Genomic DNA, 13,727 nt, shown 5'->3' on the forward strand with positions numbered 1-13,727 from the left:
CCGGCCCCTCGCCCCCCCGGGGGACCGGCCCCTCGCCCCCCCGGGGGACCGGCCCCTCGCCCCCCCGGGGGACCGGCCCCTCGCCCCCCCGGGGGACCGGCCCCTCGCCCCCCCGGGGGACCGGCCCCTCGCCCCCCCGGGGGACCGGCCCCTCGCCCCCCCGGGGGACCGGCCCCTCGCCCCCCCGGGGGACCGGCCCCTCGCCCCCCCGGGGGACCGGCCCCTCGCCCCCCCGGGGGACCGGCCCCTCGCCCCCCCGGGGGACCGGCCCCTCGCCCCCCCGGGGGACCGGCCCCTCGCCCCCCCGGGGGACCGGCCCCTCGCCCCCCCGGGGGACCGGCCCCTCGCCCCCCCGGGGGACCGGCCCCTCGCCCCCCCGGGGGACCGGCCCCTCGCCCCCCCGGGGGACCGGCCCCTCGCCCCCCCGGGGGACCGGCCCCTCGCCCCCCCGGGGGACCGGCCCCTCGCCCCCCCGGGGGACCGGCCCCTCGCCCCCCCGGGGGACCGGCCCCTCGCCCCCCCGGGGGACCGGCCCCTCGCCCCCCCGGGGGACCGGCCCCTCGCCCCCCCGGGGGACCGGCCCCTCGCCCCCCCGGGGGACCGGCCCCTCGCCCCCCCGGGGGACCGGCCCCTCGCCCCCCCGGGGGACCGGCCCCTCGCCCCCCCGGGGGACCGGCCCCTCGCCCCCCCGGGGGACCGGCCCCTCGCCCCCCCGGGGGACCGGCCCCTCGCCCCCCCGGGGGACCGGCCCCTCGCCCCCCCGGGGGACCGGCCCCTCGCCCCCCCGGGGGACCGGCCCCTCGCCCCCCCGGGGGACCGGCCCCTCGCCCCCCCGGGGGACCGGCCCCTCGCCCCCCCGGGGGACCGGCCCCTCGCCCCCCCGGGGGACCGGCCCCTCGCCCCCCCGGGGGACCGGCCCCTCGCCCCCCCGGGGGACCGGCCCCTCGCCCCCCCGGGGGACCGGCCCCTCGCCCCCCCGGGGGACCGGCCCCTCGCCCCCCCGGGGGACCGGCCCCTCGGGGTCAGGCTGCGCCCTCCAGGCAGTTGGTCCCTCCCGCCTTCCCCTCTCTCTTTCCTTCACCTAAATCACTCTTCTCCTCCATCCCCTTCCGGGGAGTGAAGGGCTCCACATCACTCCACATACCCGCCAAACTCTCCCCTTCCATGGGGTAAAGCGCTGCTCCCCTTCTCTTCGTGACCCACCGCTCCCCTTCCTCTTTCTCCTTCGTTTTTCCTTATTTTGCACATGTCCCTTCCCACCCCCTTTGCTGCCCTGTGCCCGCTGGTGGAAGGGTGCAGGTTTGTAGGATGGTGTGGGTGCTCTCGGGGGGTGTGTGTGTGTCTGTGAGAGGGTGGTGCTGGGTGAGGTGGGAATGCTTTGGTTGCTTTGTCTCTTTTATTTCAAGAGCCTATGCTTGAATTTCCCTGTTAAACTGCCTGACTGTAGTGCTGGAGACTGGGATTTAAACCCAGGAATTTCTGAAATGTACCTAAATTAAACATAATCAGTGCTATCTTTAGCTAGAAGTGTTTTATCTCTTTGCTGAGTGAAATGCTGCTTCTGGCTCATTATCCTTTTGTACTCCTATGTCTTAAAATCTGCATATGTGTGTTTTCTAGGAATTAATGGTTTCTATAAGCTCTCTGAGTCAGTTAAGTACATTTTTGTGAGAGCTGGCAATTGAGGATTTACTATTTGACTGGTAGAGTGGGGCCTTGAATTTCCACAGTGAAGCCCGAGAACTGTAAATTATACTTGCATCATCAGAGGCAGGAAAGGAAATTCACTGTCTGAAGTACTCAGATAAGCAGATAAATTAAACCAAAGCTTTGGATAGATAATGATTGCCATTTATGGAACAGCAGCGCAAAGTTCTGAATGACATTTCTGCATGTAGTTACTTAGTGACCTCTACAGATGGCAGAAATGAACTGGTTTAAAGTTAAGATTTTTAAAGGGAAATTTTTAGTCTCTACAGCCATAAAGCCAGTGTGTAGGTACCATGGTGACTGATGCTCTATAAATAACGCCGATGGGGATAACACATGCCCCAGTTGAAAGGCACTGATGAACTGCTGCATACCTGCAGAATGTTCCAAACAGGAACTCTCCTCATTTCTCAGGCATGAAGAAAACCTACAATAACTGCAAAGGGGGTTTTTTTAAGCATTGCCTCTGTTGCTGCAGGGATGAAACAGATATTCTTGGGAGGAAATGCTAATTATGAAATACTGTGTTACTCTGAATGAAGAGTAACTGGTGTGTATGTACCCTTCGCTCGGTTAGTGGGAACGGGGTTTGGTTTATGCTGATTTAAAAGAGGAGTTTTATTTATTGCCTTATAGTTCACTACATATAAGATGGCTGCTCTTGAGAAACATCCAGACCTGGGGCTCCAGCAGAACAGTCCATCAGGTAAGGACAGTCCTTTCTTTAAAGCCCTGCTGCTGTCGGATCTTGTTTCAGTTTCTCTGAGGAGCCAGATGGCCCTGAGAAAAGTTCTTTACTAAAAGCTTTTTATTATAAAAACAATATTTTATCCCTGCAAAATAAAACAATTCCGTGGATATGCAAAGATAAAGAGCCATTTGATAACAAACCTGTCTCTCGATAACTGGTAAATCTGCAAGATGCAAAAATGTATCTTTAACTTAAGCAGTTTTGCTGCCTGCTAATGCTGCTGTTCTTTTTAGTCTGAGTACTGGAGCATCATCTGGGTGTAATATCCCCAGACTTATCAGTGGGAATATCACTTACTGCTTTTGCATCCTGACTTCCATAACAAGATTGATTTTCAGTCTCCTGTTGATAGCATTTGGCTTCCCGGTGCTTGCTGCCATTTTCTTTTGCAAAAGAGATTTCTTTAGCAACAATATGGGGAGTAAAGCAAGTTTGGGTTTTGGTAGCGGGGGATATTAGATATGGCTTAACTGTGTGTACTAAAAGACTTTTCAGTCTGTTGGTTAAAACATAAATGTCCTTGGCTTTCTCTCTCCAGATCCCAGCACCAGTCAGAAAAGTAATTTCTCGGGGACTGACTGGAAAACACCGATGTTGTCTGTGAAGTTCCAGAGCCGTGTCAGTCGCTGTTCCAGTGTGGCCGACAGCGGAGATGGGGGCATTGGGACCTCCTGCTCAAGCAGCACAGAAGGTGATGTTCAGCACAGAATCACACGGTGACAGCCAAAGAGTTTAAGTTTTCTTAGAAGACCAACAAGCATTAAATAACCTGGGGAGAGCAGAATGCGTAATGATGTTTGGAGACTATTTCAAAACCAGCGTGTCAGTACACAGATATGCTGCCTGAAATATAAACAAGTGATTGAGGGACTTGCTGTTTTTCTAAGCTAGTTTGATTATCTTCTAATAAGCATTTTTAACTGACTAAAAGAGCCACCTTGCTGATTTGCTGGTTCATATTGACCAACATGTAATTTATGAGCAAGTCTGTTTTGTGATTTTATTTTTTTTTTTAAGAAATAATTTATGAGTGCCTCTAGAGACTTCAGATCAGTGTGTCTTTGTGTTGTAAGTCTCATCGGTATTAGAGCTGTGTGCTTCTCACTGCAGAATCCTGCAGCCTTGCCCTTGGCTGAGGCGTGTTCTGGGAAATTGCTTGTCCCAGTATTTTCATCTTCATCCATGAAAGTAACATAAACCACTAGTGATTCACCAATTCTTTCAGCAGCAAGGAAGTTTGTGTTGTTTTTTAGAACAAAGCGCTTCATGTGTTCTCACAAGCTACCCTGAGCCTTTTGAATGAGCTATAGATCTTATTTAATAACATGTGACTTGAAATGAAGGCTTCTGAAAAAATGTGGCTTGTGAAAATATTGCTCAAAGTATTACTAGAGCGTGTGTTTAGGTGTCCCATCTAGGATAATAAAATCCTCAGCTGCATGCTGAGGGCAGGGGAGATAACGATGGCTCTTTGGGAAACTGCCTTTCTGAATGTTTGTAATGTTGTAGACTTGTTTGTAAGAGCTGACAGCTGGCTGAAGCACACTGACTTTCAGGTCAGTACATTAGTCAGAAATGTTGAGATGACCCTTAGCACACTCAAGGAACTGATTGCAGCATCGGCACGTGGCGTGCTGGTCAGAGAACTCGAGTTCCTGTTAGTGATCCTGGGGTGTAAATTTAGGGGCTGTAAAAGGAAACTGTACTGTCTCTTCTGTTTGCCAGGGTGAATGTGCTTGTGACTGCTTGGTAGCACAGTGTTCTCTGGAGTTCCTAGGCACAGCCAAGTACTGTCTAAGAGATTTTCTCCCCCTCCTGCTTGTTTTTGAGAAGAGGGTCTTGCGCTTTTATTATGAAAATTTTCCTACATTTTGATGATTTTTTTTTTTTTAGAATCTGGTTTTGGTCATATTCAAACTGTAACCTTTTATTCCTTTTTGTAGCAGTGCTTTGAGGTGACAAAGGGGTGGAAGGGTGACCTTGCAGTCCTGATGTTAGATTAAAGAAACACCATGTGGGGATGGGCCTTTAGCCAAAGCCATGAAGAAAACAAGTTTGTGTATCTGGGAGAAACGTGGAATTACAGCAACACACAACGTATCGGGACAAGGAGTGGGAACAGGCACTTTGCTGTTTGCCTTTCCCAGCTCTTGCTGTTGCTGTATTGAAATCTGAGAGTTGCTAAGAATAACCCTGTATTTCCATGTAGCCAGGTTTGGTGCCCATCTGACAGGACGGGCTCATGCTGGGGTGCGTGTGCTGAACTCTGTCTCATTTCCTGTGGTGATAAGGCGAGAGCCATTACTCTAGCCTCTAGAAAAAGCTCTTTTGCTGCAGTGTCCTGGAGGAGTTCGAAGGTCAACTGCTTGGTGATCTAGTGTTCAGCTATGTTTGAAGCTCATCATGGGCTTAGTGAAGGCTCCACTTAGCTTTGGTTACTGTTCAGAGTCGCTGAGCTGTGGGACGGGCAGAACAGAATCAAGGTCTCAGTGTTCAGCTGAGTAAGTTTCAGCCTTTTTATTCAATTTAAAGATCTTGATTTCTAAACCTATAGTAAGATAACCTTATTGATTTAAGATTATACTAGAATAGCTTGAAAACAGGGGATTAAAAGCGTGTACTGAATTAAGCCTGGATTCTCCCTGTGGTTTACAGTGGTAGGAAAATGTCAGCAGGCTCCTGAAACTTGTAGTGAGGGGGAACATAAGTGTGTGCCTTAGTTTTGGTGCTGCTGATAGGAGGACATGTTTGGGGAGAAAGGAATCAGGTTTTTAAATTCTTCTGTGTAGTTCAGCAGAGGAGTGGCTTGTTCGTGTCAGGATATTTTCAGGATTGTAATTAGAGCATCACTCTTCTTCTTTCCCTAGACTTTTGCAATTCCAGTAACAGTTCCTCATTCCAGCCCATCAAAACCCAAGTGACCATCCCAACAGCCCATGTTATGCCTTCTACTCTGGGTGCCTCACCCTCCAAGCTGTGCTGTGCAGGAGACCAGAGCTGTTCGCAGAGTACTGCAAAAACTGCTGTGCCAGGATCTGCTTCTGAACCGGCAGGACTCATGAGAAACGCAGATTTTAACGCCGGGAAGTCTACTCAGGTGCCATCCAGAGATCTCTTGCGTCTCTACGGGACTTCAGGGGAAAATGGTTTTGAGCAATCCTGGCATCCTGTTTCTGATCACATGAGAACAGAAGACACTTGGAAGTTTGATACCCCTGCCATTGAACGCACCCTTAACCAGTCTCTCTTTGTGGATAGCTCGTGCACTGACCCTCTCCACAGGTTCCAGAAGTTCAATCCAAACTCTGGGACAGCTGAGACAGGAAAGGACCATTATAAGGTGCTGCCAGAGAGTAAGCAAGCGGCGGGGGCTAATGGAGCCTCTGAGCCCCAGGAGGGAACGTGGCCGAGCGGGAGCAGACTGATGCCAACAGGACTCCAGGCCAACAATTTTTTTTCAAAACCTTTAACTCCTCCATCTAGAGGCTGGATGCAAGAAACCTGCACCCTCCATCCGCACGAGAGGATCTGCGAGCTCAGTGCTTGGAAACAACAGCTGGAGAAAGTGCAATTGCAAATAGAGCAAATGCAGGTAGGGAGCTGCTTGTGTATGAGTCTGAAACCCTTCATGTCTCTTTAGTCATGACTCATTATCCCAGACTTTTGAAGAAAGGGGGGAAAATGGCTCATGCTTCTCCCCCTCTTATGCCAAAAGTCTCTTAATGATCTGTTTTTACAACATGTGGTGTCACAGGTATCATTTGATGTGCTGCTTATGCAGAGCAGCCCTGGATTATGTTACAGCGCTGCACAGCGGTTCAGATCAAGAGGTGAAATACCCTGTCTGCTAGAAACTGCAATGAAAAAGCATGTCAAGGAGTTCTTAAGTTTCTAGAATAATTGTATTCTGTATCCAGAGTTAGGAAACAGACTTTTCTGCAAAGTTGTGTGAAACTAACTGTGGTTTATTAGGTGGAAACAGTTTGTTTATCACCTCCCACCAGCTGTACCTTAATGGAGACAGATTGTTTCCAGTGAGCTACCGCAGTGATCTAAAATTATTTGTTAATCTCCAGTTGTGCTTGGGCAAAGTTACTTGTTCTTGGACATTGATGGAGACTGAAATAGCTGTGTCCTGGCATGCAGATGAGCACACAGTGTGCAAAATAGCTGTAGCAGTGTTGCAATTAACCTCTGTGGAGCACAAACCTCTCCCTCCGCATTTTGTCTCGTCTTTCAGTTACAAAATGGAGGCGCCTGCCACCATCCCTCCATTTATTCTCCTTCGCTGCCTACACCTGATCCAGCTCAGTGGATCAATATCCTAAACGCCAATGAAAACCAACTCAAGGAGAAAGAGCTCCTCATTGACAGGTGAGAGTTTGAGACTGACCTGTGCTTTAAGGACTCCAGTGCATTTCCTTTTGGAAAGGGAGGGTTTTGAAAGTAGCAAGGAAAGCTTGTATCTTGGAGTCCTTATTACCAGATTGAGGTTTTTTGTTGCAAAGAACACTGTAATGACCACTGAGAATAGCCTATTTTTTAGGAACTCCTCCCCTTTTGCAATTCAGATGATAATTCTGAAAGGTTCAAATGAAACTGTTTTGGTTATGGTTCTCTGTTTTATAAGGGATAAGGATTTCTGTTCACATCACAATTATCTGGAATGTCAAAACTGCTGCTTTTTTGCTTGAGGACTTTCTGGGGGCCTTTTGAGACTATTATTTTAAATATGTTCTTTGTGAGTTTACGCTGGCAAACGACACTTCTCATACCTAACACCAGTGATTCATAAGCTTTTTGAAAAAGTAAATCCTAATGAAAACTACCTTCAGCATTTGGACTGTAAATACTCTTTCTGCTTGCTCATTTTGAGTCCTCTGATATCTGTTCATTTTACTCCTAAGCTCTGCAGACAAGCTGGATCCTCAGGAGCGCACAAGGCTTGTGTTTTATCTGTAATCATTGCTGGGGGGAGACTTTGAAAGGAGAGGAGGGAAGAAAGGTTGATATCAATTGTAAAGAAATTGAATTCTTTCACATTATTTCTCTGTAGGTCAGTTCTGAGTTGGCGTTGTTTTTCTTTTCTGCTCGTCACTGTATGGAGCATTAGAGTTGTGGTGGCACTGTTGTATTGCTCTTTACCTGTTGGTATTTTTTTTTTTTTTACAGACAAAGACAACACATATCGCAGTTGGAGCAGAAGGTCCGGGAAAGTGAACTGCAGGTTCACAGTGCCCTGCTTGGCTGCCCAGCACCCTATGGAGATGTCTACATGTTGAGATTGCAGGTAATTGGGTGCAACAGGGTGTCAGTAAGAAATTTGTTGAATTCAACAGACCTACCACTTCTCATAAGTCAATTCCTGAGTAGGAGGGTTATGCAGAGTAAAATTTTTCTTTGTTTGGGGTCCCAATTACCTGTGATCTGAGATCTTCTGTGACTCTTGAGATTCAAGCCCTTAAGTACTATGGTTTGTTTAGAAGCTGTGCTAGTGATGCAAACACTGACAGCACTGACAAGGGCTATTTCAGATACTGCAGTATATGAGAGGGGCTGAATGATGTTTGGGAATTAGGAGGGCGGAGAATACAGCTCTGAGACAGTGCAGCTGCTTGGCACAACTAGGCGAATTCATAGGCTGTCTCTGTTTGCAGGAGCTTCAGAGGGAGAACACATTTCTTCGAGCACAGTTCACAGAAAAGACTGAATCCCTCAGTAAGGAAAAGATTGAACTGGAGAGAAAACTGGCTGCTACAGAGGTGGATGCAAAGCTGATTCGGGAGTCGCTGAAGGAAACTATGCAGAAACATGCAGAGGAGTTAAAGAAACAGGAAGAAAGGGTATGATCCCATTGCTCTAGAGCTGGGGAAGTGTTTTTTCTTTGAGAAGCTAAGTCAGTGTAGTGCCTAGGTGAAAGTTTTCTGTGGTGGTGTGTTATTGTAGGTATTTTCTGATCTTGTAGAATTCTTTGGCTTATAAGCAAAAGCCTTTCCTCCTGCAGTTAAAAATATTTCAGTACCTCTTCTTACAACCACAGAAGCCTGTCTTTAAGTGAGCAGAAACATTGCTGAGTTAAGGTGATCTTGTATTTTGACGTTGAGTGCTGCACAAAAAGATGAATGAGTGGACTTAGAAAAGACTGAAGAATGGACAAGAAATTATATAAACTAAACTTTATATAACCACAGGTAAAGGGAAGAGACAAGCACATTAATAACCTGAAAAAGAAATGCCAGAAGGAAACTGAACAAAACAGGGAGAGACAACAGAGAATCGAGACCCTGGAACGATACCTGGCTGACTTACCAACTCTCGAGGACCACCAGAAACAGAGTCAGAAGGTAAATTCGAGTTGTGAAGATAGCCCTTCAGATCCTTGCTCAGGTGGCTTTCCTACAGCTGCAGACAATCCCCTGTGCAGCTGCTCAAGTAAAGTTGTGGTCTGGCCATTTTGGAGGAGGGATGTTCAGAGCTGTAGCTGAGAATTGCCACATAGCTAGTAAAAAAAATCAGCATTGCAAATGTTGCAATATATGGTGTGTGTGGTGAAACTCCTGGGAAGTCTGTAGGGTGTTATGATGGTCTTTGTTGCAGCTGAAGGAATCTGAACTGAAGAGCACAGCTATGCAGGAAACGGTGCTGGCACTGGAAACAGAGCTTGGAGATGTCCGGACTGCTTTCAGGGAGCAAGAAATGCAGCTAGAAACCCAAAAACACAAGGAGCTGGAGCTTCTTTCCACTGTACGCAGGTAAAAATAGGGAGGATTAGAATAAGCTTCATCTTAGTGCCCAAGAACAGCCACAGTCCCACCTGTCAAGCAGGTTACCATAGATTTGTGATGATTATGTCAGTGCTCACCCAAACACCGTGTTCAGGTTCTGCGTGCCAGCAGTGGAGGGTGGGAGCAGAACCACGTGGCTGAAAGGAGAAGGGGGAAGCCCTGTTTTGTCACCTGGGTTTGTGTCCTTGGGTTACTGCTCCCAACTGTAACTCCTGGCAGAGTGGACCCATGTAATTTGCAATCATTTTACCTCTGCACATGTGCCAGTATCATGGGCACAGCTGTGTCCAGGGGGAAGGGAGACTCCTTGCAAGCTGGGATGCAAACAGGTCAACAATGACATCTGGTAGGAGAATCATTTGCGTCCTCAGATTCTTTAGTGAGGGGAACACCCTAAACAAAGCTGGTTTTTCCCATGGTGTTCTGCTAATTTCAGCTTGCAGGACAAGGTGCAGCAGTGTGTAAAGAATGCTGAGAGAGGACCCCCTGCCCAGGATGGGGAGAGACACAAAATAGAAAATGACTCTCTGAAGAAAGAATGCGACTGCCTCAGGAAGGTAACAGCCTGTCCCAACTGGGGATCACACATTTTTCCTTCCACCGAGTCACACCAGGCACTGAAATGAAATCAGGGACTTTTGCAGTCACAATTGCACTGAAGCAGCAGTTGCTGGAATCCCAAACTGAGGGGTTTTCAAAGCTGTTCTTGGTGTGATAACCATGCCGTTGTACAGTAACACTGCAGAGAAGTTGCAGAATGCAGAAGAGGGGAGAGGAAAACCACAAGAATGCAACTTCCCCAGTCTGTTTTTAGCTGATAGCACTAATGGTGCCTTTTATCAGGTGCTTTTCATGAGGGAATCTAAGTCCACTACTACCAGAGACAGTGATTAAAGCAGTAAGTGGAAAAGGAGAGAGGGGATGCTCCCCTACTGAAGGGGAAATCCTGGTGGTATTATTGAGTCGGTGTGGTCAGTTCTGATGCCTCTGCTTTTGATTCCAGATTGTGGACAAGCAGCAGAAGAAGATGGAGCAATTGTCCTTGCAAGTAAAGGTGAGAGGTAACTGCAGAGGGACCTAGAATTGAGAATTTGCTGTGAGGTGAGGTAGACTTATATTTTCCCATGGTCTCTTCCAGAACCTGGAAGAGCAGGTGGGCCAGGAAGAGGGGACAAGCCAAGCTCTGAAAGAGGAGGCGATGAGAAGAGAAAACGTGCTGCAGCAGCTCCGGACTGCTGTGAAAGAGGTCAGAGCAGGAGTGTTTAGAGTGCCCGAGCACAGCAATTGAATGAACAACGGATTGTCTTTCAGCAAGGCCCTTAATTTGCAGTCAGCAGCACAACTTCTCCTGCTTCCTGGTAGTCTCCTGCCCTGTCAGTGCTCTGAAAGGAGCGCTTTGGTAAGAGCAGGAGGAGAAAGGCAATTTCTGTCTCGGGAACTTCAGCTGGGGCTGTGGACTGTGGTGGAGGACGCTGAGCTTGCCAGCTGAGGGCAGCAAGGCAGCAAGCCCAGAGTCCAAACTTGACTGCAGCCCTGTATGAAGGGCAGGGCTGAACCCCACTCCAGCCTAAAGGAAACGAAGCACACCGGCAGCCCTGGAGGGCAGGGTTGCCCACTGTTGGGGTGAGTGGCTGGTGCAGAACCTTCTGAAAGCTTATTTTGCTGCATCATGCCTCAGCAGGGGCAGTGCAGTGTCATGAGGTGCTTCTTCCTGAGCCAGGAAAGCTGGATGCTCACACCCTGAAGGACTGACACTTGCTCCTCTGGTGAGGAGGGTTTGATGTAAACCAGCTCCTCCTGCCCTTGGCACTCCCATCACCCTCTAGCAGTTGCGTTAAGTCTCTTTAAGTATGCTATTTCTGTACCAAGTGACTACTAACCTGCTGTGTTCCTTGGTTCAGCTTTCAGTGCAGAACCAGGATCTCATCGAGAAGAACCTGACCCTTCAGGAACGACTCCGTCAGGCAGAGCTAACGACCCAGCCACTGCCTGCTGAGACAGCCCGCCTCGCCCAGGAACTGCACAGCGAGCTGGCCAGTTGTCTGCAGGATTTGCAGTCTGTCTACAGCATCGTCACTCAGAGGGCTCAGGGCAAAGATCCCAACCTCTCTCTGCTCCTGGGCATTTGCTGTAAGTATGTGGAGCGATGGCAGAGCAAACCCTTCGGTTCCTGTGCTGTGGTAGAATTAAACAACTCGCATGTATTACAGGTTCTTGTCTTTCTGGGATTCTCAGCCTTCTTTCTGTGGTTAGCTAGCTCTAAAGGTGCACGTTGTAATAACTAAATGTTAAGTAGTACTTCTTCTGTAAATGTGCGTTGGTTTTTCCGGCTCGCTTGCAAACGTGTGTGATCCTCAGTCAGAATTCCATGTGAGGTCACTCCCTTCTCTGCCTCCACAGCTGTGCAGTATTCTGCTAAGGAGAAGGATGACTTGCTGAGCCCTGATGCACTTGCCAAGAAACTGGTGGAGGTGAAACAGCTTCACAAAGAGGTAGAGGACTTAAGGACGTCAATATCTGACAGATACGCTCAGGACATGGGAGACAACTGCATCACCCAGTAAAGAGCATACCCCAAAGTAAGCCAAGAACTGAAGACTTGAAACCCTCAGGAGTCTAAAGCTCCTACAACCCAAAACCTATTCAGCACTTTACCATCCTTTTGCTCGGGTACAAGAGGTGTGACTTACCCAATCTTTGAGAAATCAGGGGGTTTGTTGCCAGAAGTGTTTAGCTGCTGACTGGCTAACTGGAATCGTTCAGGGCTTCGGTGTCAGACTTTGCAGTAGTTTTGATCTTGTGGAATGCATTTGTGCTGTGTTTGCTGGAGCTGGTGTGGTCTCTGATGCTGGGAGATGAATTCTAAATTGCCTTACGGGCATGTCAAATGCTGAACATGCAAATGTGACAGTTAAAATCATCACTAAAAGGAAATGTATGCCCTGGTCTTTTCTGATAAATTCTCGGTGCAGATCCTGTGTGACCAGTAAGACCAGAGGATTATCAGGGTGCTCAAGGGCTCTTTGTGGACTTCACGGGCAAGCAGGTGTGCCAGTTACACCACTGCTAATTACACCAGGGTGCTACAGGCTCCTCAGATCCTCTGCACACAGGTCTGGCTTGGTGCTTGGTGGCCGTCCATGGAGCAGGACCCGCTTTCCTCGGGTAAATATGACCCGAGTCTTTCAGTAGCCAGCAACAGTTGGGGAATAAAGCAACGCTAAAAGACTCTGAAAACGCTCCCCCTGGGCACTGTTACCCCAGAAGCCTTAAGCCTTTTATCCCCCCCAAAATAGCACTGTGCGCATGAGTGTGACTCAGGCTGCAGAGGAAGTGAATTGATGCTGAAGTGCCTTAATGTGCTGGAGAAACATTCTGTCCCCACGCTGCTTCGTGCCTAATGCATCTGCTGGCAGCATGAGGAGCTGCTGTTTCTTGTAGCAGCCTTTAGAGCCATCGCAAACAATCCTGGGGAGCTTGGGACATCTGTAGCCTCTGTGCCTGGGACCCCGCCGTGGGCCAGTGGGGAGACTCGCCTTGGCTTGCTGCTTGGGTGGGAGGAAGGAAGCTGTTCTGGTTCTAACAGGGCAGGGTGGTGGAGCTGGATTGGAGAGCTCTTCTGATTCCAGCAAGGCAGTGTCTGCTTGGGCTTTGGTGTAGCCCTGCCCCTTGTTCTCTGGGAGCTCCCTGCTCCTCTGTTAAATAACAGGATTTCTAAATAAATCAAAATGGGATGCGGTTCACTTTCACAATTCTCCTTAACCTTAGTGGGCAACTTTACAATACAGATTGCTTGTGATAACACCGTGGTGCTGAGGGTGGAATTTTTCTGGTTTTCAGCACGATATACTAAGTTATATAACGGGAGGAAATACTGCTGAAACTTACGCTGTTTGGTTGCTCTTGGTTCGTGTTGGGACTGTGAGCCCTAGGGTTGGAAGAAATGCTTTTGTTATTGCTTTGTGTTACAATTTAAGACCAAATCTGTTTTGTTCTTAGTGCTTGGCCACCACAGGTGATGGTGGCAACAAACTGGTTAGTTTGCTGTCCCAAGCTCCCCCCTGCACAGCACTGGGAGAGCGTGGCAGTGTCTGCAGGGTGGCCACCTTCTGCCCTGTTCTCTGTGTCACGTTTCTGTTCCCAGGTTGTTGAAGCTGTGTATTAAGTTTAAATGTGGGCCAAGATTGTTTCTTTGAGTCATTTGTCCTGGGTGCTGGGAGCTTTTCAAACGCTGGGATGCAGAGCAGCACCACCTCTGGAAGTCACTCCCTTCTGTGGGTTTGCAGGGTGCTGGTTGGCACCCTCCCCTTTCCCTGCATTCTCTTTGGGGTGTAAAATCTAGTTCCCAGGTGCTGTGTGGGGACATGATTGCCCCAGAGCTGTCTGCGAAATGAGATCACAGTGGGAACCACCTCAGCTGGTGCCTGGAGCCTCACGCCTGGCTCAGCAGCTGGGCTGCCCAGGTTGCATCTTCCTCCTGG

At 49.3% G+C, this 13,727-nt stretch overlaps 1 protein-coding gene across 1 annotated transcript; it reads left to right on the forward strand.

Moving 5' to 3' along the window:
- The first annotated feature begins 2,284 nt into the window (after positions 1–2,284).
- On the forward strand, positions 2,285–13,721 carry CEP85 (centrosomal protein 85). Its single transcript, XM_026863522.1, has 13 exons — positions 2,285–2,416; positions 3,000–3,152; positions 5,329–6,053; positions 6,702–6,835; positions 7,634–7,751; positions 8,119–8,304; positions 8,653–8,805; positions 9,059–9,213; positions 9,683–9,803; positions 10,250–10,300; positions 10,385–10,492; positions 11,148–11,376; positions 11,647–13,721. The coding sequence occupies exons 1-13, from the start codon at positions 2,362–2,364 to the stop codon at positions 11,808–11,810; spliced, it is 2,352 nt and encodes a 783-aa protein (XP_026719323.1). The 5' UTR covers positions 2,285–2,361; the 3' UTR covers positions 11,811–13,721.
- The last annotated feature ends 6 nt before the right edge of the window (positions 13,722–13,727 follow it).

Source organism: Athene cunicularia (genome assembly GCF_003259725.1).
Source record: "Athene cunicularia isolate RWA chromosome 23 unlocalized genomic scaffold, athCun1 chr23_part2, whole genome shotgun sequence".
NCBI classification, from domain to species: Eukaryota; Metazoa; Chordata; class Aves; order Strigiformes; family Strigidae; genus Athene; species Athene cunicularia.

Excerpts from the sequence above, each read along its gene's own strand:
- CEP85 (XM_026863522.1), top strand. The coding sequence starts at position 2,362 with ATGGCTGCTCTTGAGAAACATCCAGACCTGGGGCTCCAGCAGAACAGT. Across the intron at positions 8,806-9,058 it reads ACCAGAAACAGAGTCAGAAG|CTGAAGGAATCTGAACTGAA; the intron begins GTAAATTCGAGT and ends TCTTTGTTGCAG. Across the intron at positions 9,214-9,682 it reads CTTCTTTCCACTGTACGCAG|CTTGCAGGACAAGGTGCAGC; the intron begins GTAAAAATAGGG and ends TGCTAATTTCAG.